The sequence below is a fragment of the Fopius arisanus genome, unplaced genomic scaffold (genome assembly GCF_000806365.1).
Source record: "Fopius arisanus strain USDA-PBARC FA_bdor unplaced genomic scaffold, ASM80636v1 scaffold00011, whole genome shotgun sequence".
Taxonomy (NCBI): domain Eukaryota; kingdom Metazoa; phylum Arthropoda; class Insecta; order Hymenoptera; family Braconidae; genus Fopius; species Fopius arisanus.
Genome location: NW_011887750.1, coordinates 855,713 through 865,887, shown reverse-complemented (window position 1 = coordinate 865,887; position 10,175 = coordinate 855,713). Strand labels below are relative to the sequence as shown.

Here is a 10,175-nt window from a genome sequence, read left to right as displayed (position 1 = left end):
CCCCCTCGACCCCACCTACCCCTCCATAATCAGCAAAATGTAACCGCGCAAATCAAACCTATACACCTCCGCACACACTTTCAGATCGTATTCACTCGGGATATTGTCTTTGTTATTTACTCAACGTCATGTACTATCAGTGGTTGGTACTAAGTATACACAAGGGCAATCTCTCTCTCTTGTCACGCTGTGTTACACCTGTCGACGCCTGTCGATATATTTTTCCCCCTCGACCCAGACTCTAAAATCCAATCGGACGTCACTGGGGATTTTTTTCTATCCCCCCCCCTCCAGCCCCTACAATCTCCAACATCCCCCTCACCTTCAGGTCGCTCTCCTCCAAGCCAATAACAATTTATGATGTACTCAATGGGTGGTTAAATGTTCCATCACCCAGAGAGAAATCAAAAAAGAAGAAATAAAAAGGAAAAACAGAAATGTGGAAAATTGACGAGAAAAATGAGTGAAAAAAAATGGAATGTTGTTTCATCTATTCGGGGAGAGAGATTAATTTTGAGTTTGATAATTGATTGCTTTTTAATCAACTTGGAATTACGTTATCGGTGGAGGAGTGGGAGGGGGTGGATGAGAGATGGCATTACGAATGGAAGCAAACGGGGGATAAATCGAGCGAACGGGGGATAAAGTGGAGATCGACAGGATAATAATAAAAAGCTAAATGGGAATGCGATGAGTGATAAACTCGGTAAAAAAGACAAGAAGATCTATCAAAGAGTTGCCCGCGGGTGCGGCGTAAGTGGGTTTACTTTTCAAAATGGCGTACCTCACCTAAAAGAATCGATTTCAAACTTTTCAATTCATCCACGGGGCTCTCATCACCAGAGATAAATGGTGCCTTGTGTGTCGGATAAAAGGTGGAAATAACTAGGCAATGGGTAAAATCAACTCTAGTCTTTTGTATTCAGTTGGCGTGAGATCAAACGGCTCCAAGAGGGACACGATTCCACGATATCGTTTCCTCTTTCCCTCTTTATCCACCCCTCATTCACCCGGCGCTCAAGTGCCCCTTCAAAAGAATCGAAAAGAAAAGGAACACGTCTCTCTCCGCCGACGGAACCTGTTGCAGGTACTCCTTGATTCTCCCGCGAATGTCGAAACTCCACAAGTATCAATTCCACCAGCAACATAAACTTCAAATACGTCGATCATTAACAGACCCATCCCCTCATTCAATTACACCCCACAATCTCAATTCCCCAATCCTCCCCCGACATATCCAAAAAAAAAAAAAACAACAGCACTAATTCATCCCCTCCACCAAAATGCACAAAAATCGAGTCACGACATCCAAGTGCAACGACATCTCCTCGGGGAAAAAAAAATTCCGCGTTAAAAAAATTCCTCTTTTCCAAAAGTGCATGGTTTTTGAGAAAAAAAAAATTGAGGAGTTCATTGGAAGGTTAATTTTGGGAGTAGACCTACGTACTACTGAGAAAAAAATAACCAATATTTCGTGCATGTCATGAAAGATTATCTAGTCAAGATAAATAACTCGAGTGTAATGACCAATACAGGTGTACGTGTAAACACATGCCCAAAAAAGTGATAACAAAAAGATTATTCAACCGACTGTTGTGTTTCTCCCTCGTTTATTTTTTTCGGTGTAATATTTAGTTTTGAGAATACGGATTGGTAGACTCGTGTATGGTGGGCTCACCTGGGGTAGAATCATGACGTGCGGCAGCTGGCGCGCCTCGCCGCGCACTGACTGGCCGCACTCCGCACCCCGAACATCCTATTCTCCCTCCGATCCCTCGCCCCTCTGAGAACCGCGCACGCCGGATAGAACGTGCCAACCTATGTACCCCCCTCTCTATATCCCCCCCCTTCTCCCGCTTTTCACCCCCCTCCCCCATTTACCCCCATTTCCCTTATCCCCCTCCCGTTCTCCTGTTCACCCCAGCCGTTCCCTCTTGCTCCTTCATACCGCGGATAGAATCTCAACAACGGGATTGGTGATAAACCACCCCCTTACCACCCCCCCCACCCACTGACACCCACCGACACCCCAATTCCCCTCTGGGTTGTACATCTCCAAGCCCTTTGCCACATATCCCAACACTCCGTCAAGTGACATTCAAATGGAGGCCTGGGGTCGGTCACTGGGACGAGATGGATTCGTCATTCGTAATTCTGGGGTTCCCCGAAATCGCTGTCTCTGGTGGTGAGAAAAAAATTTCGAGTGATTATGTGGGTTATTCGTATTTGGGAACTCTGAAGAGGAGTTCAAGAGAGGAGGGAACACCAGGTACTTCGGGAGTGTTGGGAATTCGGGAAACTCCAGCAACTTCAGGAACTCCAGGAACTGCGGGAACTCCAAGAACTCCAGGGACTCCAGGAACTCCAGGGACTCCAGGGACTCCATGAACTCCAGGGACTCCATGAACTCCATGAACTCCAGGGACTCCAGGGACTCCATGAACTCCAGGGACTCCAGGGACTCCATGAACTCCAGGAAATCGATTATCCTACAATGGAGAACAGTTAGGGCAGAGAGAATAATAAAATATGCTGATTTTGAATTCCTCGGAAAAAAGTAGTAATTGTTTTTATGAGTGCTTCCACCAGGAGATACTCTTTTCACCTGCACCATGAAGTATTTTCCAACCCGGGGGATTATAATCTGTGACTTTGGGGATTATGAATACCGTATCAGTACGTGTACGTATTTTCCGGGGAATGGAATTTTGTAATCCGAGCCGAAGGCGCTGATTATAATCAGGAGATGAAGAAGAGTCCTTGCCGGTGGAATATGGAAATAGTGTTGCACGGTATAATCGAAGAGAGATCACAATAAATACAATAAATTCTCACCATGCAGAATATAATTTTTTCCTCAAATCTGTCCCCAATTTCGTTATCCACATGCGAAGCTCAATCCAGATTAGTCAGAATTACTAGCACACTATCTGCGATTGGTGGAATTCAAACCGATTTCACTCCGGATGTTACGTTCCCTCAATGGCGCGCGCATGCAAAAAATTCGGGGTAAAACAAAGAGATATTTTCACGGTGAATTTCCATTCGATATATCGAATCGAGAAAAGGCATTGTGAATGTGACATTAAGAAATAGGACAAAACGATCAGGGAGTGCATTAAAAAACTGTCCAGTGACATTAAAAAAAAATCGTGCGGGGAATCCCCTGAGTATTTCAGAGCGATGACACTTGCTCTCCCACTCATAAATTGGTACATCAACAGAGCAAATTGGCTAACACGAACGCAGAGAATTGGAAAGGGAAAGAGGGGCCCTGAGAGGGGGGTTGAAGGGGGTTAAGGGGTGAACGATGGGTGTACGAGTGAGGAAGGGTGAGGAGGGGGATGAAAAGGGAGGTGTTGGAGTGAGAAGGTGAAATGTGAGAGAGGAAATCCCAGCATAATCCATGAGAATTGACGAGAACGCTTCTGGTGTCATTAATGAAATAATCGAGTAATTTCCTGTTCACATTGGCCTCTTGTACAGAGTCGACATACTAGTGATTATTATGGCTAGGGTACTGCGAAGGGCGGGGAGGGTAAGTGGCGAGGGGGCGAGGGGGTGGTGAGGGGGCGGTGAGGGGATGGTGAAGGGAATAGAGGGGTAAAATCTCACCACACACTTGGTCGTCTGTGAGCATCGGAGCGTGTGATTCACAGTGACGCTGGGGATAGTTTAACCGTTTAATGAGATGAGGAAAAGATCGTTTTCTCTTTCACCCCTCCTTTCCCCCCCCCCTTTTTTCCCCCCTTCTTTCCAACCCCTGACGGAGATTTAACCCCCTCGTTTTATACGTGAGCAGCGATTCACTGGTTCTCCGTGATTTATTCGAGATTTGTTATTTTTCTCGGGTCCAATCGTCGGTATTTATTATGAATGGGGGAAAACTCGTAGTTTTTCCAGGTTGCCGGGGGGAAAAGTCGGGCTGATCGCTGGGAATTGATGGCGAAAAAGAGAAATTTGTAGAATGTTTATGCAATTCGTGGATTGTTTGGATTCGTTGAATCTCGTTGGGGTATTGAATTAATTTATCGGTGCGTAGAATCCCGCATGACTAGTTGTTCATCTGCTTTTGGTGGTTATTATTGAAATTTAATTGTCATAAAAATAACAGGCCCGTGATAATATTTGTGAGGGTATTGATTTTTTATTAATAGGTACATGGATTTTTGGAGAGAGACCTCATTTTATTCGTCGTCTCATTTGTTGTCTCGTGATTAGGTGGTGGGGGAGAACTATTCGCTGAATTTTTATTTGACATTTAGGCGGAATGAACTATCGGATTTTTTTCTTTCAATCTCGTAAATTCCAGGGAATTCTGAAATTTTACGTTTTTTCTGGAAAATTAACAACAAATTGATATTTCCGACGCATCCTGTGTGCTCGTGCCAAATCGTTCAGAAAATATGAAATTCCTGTGTAATTTCAAGACCTTTGAACTGCTCGACCAATGGAAACTGCAATTTTCTAGAAATTTCACTCTAATATCACAAAGTTGCGCGAAAGCTCCAGTTCCGTGGAAGAATTCAGTATAAATGTGTAATGAACAATTTAAAAATTCACGTTCACTCTGAAGCTCGCAGTTTCTGGATTGTCATTCAGAAATTCTCACGAAAGAACGGATTGCTTCAATTCGCCTCAGATTTCTCATATATTAACACTCGGTTATTTAAAAAATATTACATTTCTATTAATTAATTACATTACACCTAGCTCATATCTATAAAATCTCTTCTATCTCCTGAATAAACATTTTAAATATTGATTAAAAATTACAGAACCTGAGGTGTTCCACGGATTACGGAAGTAATTAAAAGAATCCAAGTGGCGTAGTCGTAATTTCCTCCAAAAAATTGATACAAAAATGGCGGAAGGCCCCGAAAAAATTCCCTTAATGCCACTTCACTAAAAAATTAATTGAAAATCTGTCTGATGGATGATTTAATAACACCTGTAATTTTTATTAACAAGTTCTCTCACGTATTTATAACAATTAATCGCAATACAGAGTTACATAACAGAGGAGTTTAGGTGGGCCACTTGTAGTTTCCTCAAATTGAGTAAAGTTGGGGTACGGTCAGTAAGTGGATACAGGTGGTGAGAGATAGACAGAAAGGGGATGGGTTAGAGCTGTGTACGCTAGAGTCGAAAATGAGGATAGCAATTACGAAGTAAATCCCTAGGGGATTATGAAGCGTATGAATACCAGTGGATGTTCATAATCCGTCAGAATGAACAAGGGAAGAAAAACTGAACATTCCAGGTTCACTGAAAAATTCAAGTACCAAGAAATCCTTTGACGTTATTATTTCGAGAAAATGATGTCAGAATCAAAGGTGAATAAACACACCCAGAGGATTGACTGACGGAGTGAAAAGTGTCTGCATAATGAACTATTCCTTATATCCATACATACAACCCCCTACCCCCCAAACTGGGTCAACTTACGTCGAAGTACACAAGTGGGTGGTAAGGAGAACCTCATGAACGCCGGAAGGATGCACCAAACTCAGATGTGTTGAATTACGGAGAAGTGGTGGTGAAGGGGCGCGAAGGGGATGATGAGGTGGTTGTCAGTCGGTGAATACAGAGTGAAATAGTTATGAGACTGGTGGTTGGCTCGTCTTACTCTGTCATCGCATTGACATATGTTGCCCTCTTCCCAGGAGTTGACACTGTCAGGTATTTCGTATCAGACCTAGAACGCAATAAAGAAAGCAATGAGCACAGCTCGCAGGTGCGTCTACCGATGTTTCCAAAGCAAGCATTCATCCATTATTGATATACTTAGTCGCTTGTGTGTACCACAATATATATATACCCAGCAAATGGTGTACATAATATACTGACAGGTATATAAATTACACAGGGAAATGTTGGTTTCTATAGATATATAAACAGTGTTAAGTGAGAGGAGGAGGAATGGGGGGGAGGGGGAGGGGGAGGAGAGGGTTGTGAGGTGGCTGTTCTCGGGGAAGCTCGGCCAATACCGGAGACGGATAATCGTATTTGTCAAGCCCCGAGTGGTTTGCGCTCGTGTGGGAACTCGTTCACCAGGAGAATCGGAGAGACAGGGACAATTGGCCTATACTCCCTCTCCTTCAAATACCTGGTGAAAAGTGGATGAGAGTGTGGGGGAGGGAGAGGGATATCAGGAGATGATATGGGTGATGGTATACGGTGAGACACGCAGGAGCTTCGCGAATTAGTTGGTGGATGTGACTTGCTCATCAACAATCCGTTAAGGGCTATGTCAGAATGAATAGCACCTGACGCAACGCCACCACTACTTAACTTGCATGCTGGGGTATTAAAAAAGTTTTATCAATTTCAACTCACCCTCTATCCCCGCCTGCCAGCCATCAGCTACTCGAGATAAAGTCCCTTTTTCTCCATACATTAAAGCCATTTTAAGGGTGGACTAATGGAATTTTCGTTTCTGTAGGGGTATTATCTTGGTTTACGAGTCACTGTTGCCATGAAGATGTTTTATAGTGGCTACAGGTAGCTCGTTGGGATGAAGAGCTCTTGTCTCAATTATTGACGGGTCAGTGTTACTAGGGCTCGTGCCAACAGCCACTTGATGTTTTTACCTCAAATGTATGGTGTGAGCATCACACACTTTTTACAATGTGCCTCTGGTTGTTGATAGTCCCGGGGTGAGAAGATAAACATTTGGGGCATGACAACCTCTGGAGGAATGCCTGGGGGTTGTTAAAAGGCGGTGAAGATACTGTTGGAAATTGGGGAAATTCGGTTTACTGTCTTACCTTTATTCTCACTCATGCTTTTAGTCGGGGATTCACTGCTGGGTAAAAGTGATTAAAGTAAACTCCACGGGGAGATCGTTATCGTGGAAATTCTCTGGCAACTTTGCGCGAGATATGAAATTGAGGATTCGTAATTGCGCATTGTTAAGGATCATTACGATTTCATAATCACGAGAGTCAAGAGTTTGAATTGAGAATATTGTGGGAGATCTTGATGTGGCGATTATTTTAGAACAAGCTACATCTTTTCCATCTCGTTGCATATTTAACTTGATAATGGGCAGATTAAAAATACCAGTGGAGGATTTTTCCGGGAAATTTCTCCGTGAAATTGTATGCTGGCCGGGATGAATGGACAATTAACGGAGAGAAGTTGACGGGATTAAAGGTTGTGCAAGTCACAGGGAAATCTCGTCGTGAATTTAAAAAAAAAATGACCTCTTTTACCACAATAGTTTCCGGGATACAGCTGGTTGAGCTTTATTGCACTTTTTTATATTTTCTGTTGCACTCTTCGAGGAGACAACTGCTTTCATCCGAGGTCTTGATGAGTCTTACAACTGTTTTATATTGCGATTTATCTTGCAATTAGAAGAGAAAAACCGGGAAAACATCAAATTGAAAAAACTTGACTCAGGGAATCCACAAAGGTAGAATTGTTACAATAATTAAGCGATTAAGTATTAATTAAATTTGAAATATGAGTGACGAGTAAGTTTTGGAAAAATGTCGAAAAGTTTTTCACGTGCGGCCGTAGAACGGATGAGTAATTTAATTTTTCCTCCAATCTTTAGAAAAATTACTGGTGCAACTGGAGTTATTACTAACTTCTCCGTGAGTTTGTGAGGTGGATGACGAGAATCACCTGCATTTCACTAGATTTATGTAGATATGAGATTATCCAGAGTTGCCTGACGCTCAGCCCCGGTAAGTCACCAGAATGGGCAACTTTACCAGTTGATCCAGTAGTTTTTACTACTCTGTACTCACCACCCGTCATTTTTACGGCACTCCCTTTACTGAACATCGAATTTTCCTCCACAAAAATATTCCTACACCATTCGCTTCGGGGATATCACAAAAATGAATCTCGGCACGTGAAAATTATCTCCATCTGTATCTCGGAAATTAATGTACCGAATAAATACCCACTCTTTTCCTTATTTCAGGTGAAATTCCTCCACCCTCTTGATGCCGCCACCTACAACCCCCAGAGGGGAATGACCCCCCAGGACACTTGAACAATTTCAACTTTAAAATTCATTCCAACACTCCGATTTCACCCGAATTTCCATTCGAAATCAATTTGATATTCCATTATATTAATGTCCAACAGTTCGGATAATTGATGGGTAATAAACGTTCACCCCTGTCCATGGCTTTTCAGAACTCGTTCGTTCATTCTTCCCCATCGAAGTTCCTGGGTTATTCCAAAAAAAAAACCTTTTACGTGCGAAAAAAAAATAACCGAGGAAAAAACTAATATGTAACAAAATAGCACATAGAGTAATAGAGGAAAATACCTGAAAATAGGAGAAAATATAAAAAATAAAAAGATATTCCAAATGTAACAATGATTCTCCGCCATCTCCGTGGATCGTGCCGAGAATAAAAATCCCCGCTTTGATATCTCACCGCAGATTTCCAGGTTTAGATAGAAATCTATGCCAATATATATTCAATGAATGTGTCCGTCAGTATATACACGTTATGCAGCTTTCCCCACGCTCTTTCTCCCATCTCTCTTTCCAGTCTCATACAGCCGACTAGTTTTTCGTTAGCTCGTCGTCCCGTGAAATCTGTCACATCCTCGTCTCTCTGCTCTCACGTTACCCGGACAGCAATATATCCCTCTACAGCCTCTCATCTCGATTCATCTATACCGGGTGTTATTTTCAACCCCCAGTAATCCCATCTACAATCACTCCAACAAACGTATCATCAATTAATCACCCCCACGGGAAACCGAGCCCGAGAATATTCGGCTCATTGCCCCAAATATCAATTATCCAACGGTAATGAAGTGCCACTGATGAAAAAAAAAATCATACCAATTGTACAGGCCGTACGAAAATTTTACCTGAAATAATCAACACCATTGGCTACCCGTTATTATACGTCCCCACAGTACATATATACTGGAGAATCGCCTCTCCTTTACCGAGGGTGTGAATAAGGAACCCCGTGCCCCCACACTTACCGATGACCCCCGTATAAATACAATAACCCGTATGCTAGTGTGAGACGATATGGAGAGGCATACTGTGATATTACCACCTGGGGCCAACCCTCCCCCAACCCCTCACGACGCTAGAGAGCCGATGTACCGCCGATATATACCGCTGAGAGAGCGCACCAGAGAGTGTACACGGTGTGTACTCGTGTACATACCCCAAGCCTATCGATCACGAGGCTCGTCCGCAGCACTGCCCCCTCTGGTGTAGCCCTCTCACCCCCTTTTCACCCCCTTTTCACCCCCTTTTCACCCCTTCTCACTCCTTCTCACACCATTTCACCCCTGTACACCATCCCCCTACCACTCCCTATCACCCCCTATCACCCACCACCTCTTTATCCTTTTTCACTCACTCTTTCTCGAGCACCTCCCAACCTCTCCCCTCGATCCTACACTCTCTTTTATTTAAAAACCCTCGTCGTAAGCATAACGCTTACCATAAGCATTTTGCAGTGATGCTTTTTTTTCAGCAGGAGGAAGTGGTGGGGAAACTCTTTTACTCATGCTCAACGGAAGAAGTGAATCAATGCATTGACCCTTTTTCACCCCTGGTTAGATGGCCGACACGGAACGTTGTGCACGTAAGAACATTATGTACACCTTGTCTGGGTATACGTGTATATCATATGATTGACACATAATGTCACATATCCGCGTACATATTTTTTTGCGTTTGTGTCGTCTGAGGCACTCTCTTTTCATTCCCTCTGGGTGATAAAAATGTTAATGCCTGTGGCATCCTCGGTTTTCAAGGGGAGAAAAACGATTGCGAGGACAGGGAGGTGGGGAGGGGGAGGAGAATGGGAAGCGGCTGCTGTAAAATCTGCGGTAGTAACAATCTGTGCTCGATGATAATATTCACTAAGTGTTTGTAATAGAGGGGAGAGAGAGATGAGAGGGATGAGAGGGATGAGAGGGATGAGAGGGATGAGAGGCCGTTATCCGTCATCCCCATGGAGGAAATGGAAGGATCCTTGGTACTCCATTGGTTCCAGGAGATACATTTAGCCTGACACATCCAGGTAAGATGAATCGTAACAGGTCAAAATGTACTCGGTGTGTTGTGTATATATGTATCTCGTTTGGGAATCTCATGGGGCAATATAGTTAACGCAGCCTCCGGGTATATTCCTTCCCTCATGAGAAACTCTGTGAGTGCTGTCTCACTC

General features: G+C 43.5%; 1 protein-coding gene and 1 long non-coding RNA gene across 5 annotated transcripts in view; one reads left to right on the top strand and one right to left on the bottom strand.

Annotated features, from left to right (window-relative positions):
- Positions 1–1,731, bottom strand: part of LOC105262843 (Dopamine 1-like receptor 1) — a 14,253-nt gene extending 12,522 nt beyond the window's left edge. For both annotated transcript variants that reach the window (XM_011298656.1, XM_011298657.1), the window contains exon 1: positions 1,679–1,731. In XM_011298656.1, coding sequence (XP_011296958.1) covers positions 1,679–1,693 — 15 coding nt within the window. In that variant the 5' untranslated portion in view covers positions 1,694–1,731. The remainder of the gene's footprint in view (positions 1–1,678) is intronic.
- The window catches only part of LOC105262842 (uncharacterized), a 21,651-nt gene extending 13,520 nt beyond the window's left edge, over positions 1–8,131 (top strand). For all 3 annotated transcript variants that reach the window (XR_891862.1, XR_891861.1, XR_891860.1), the window contains 2 exons: positions 7,565–7,697; positions 7,940–8,131. This is a non-coding gene — a long non-coding RNA (uncharacterized lncRNA). The remainder of the gene's footprint in view (positions 1–7,564; positions 7,698–7,939) is intronic.
- The last annotated feature ends 2,044 nt before the right edge of the window (positions 8,132–10,175 follow it).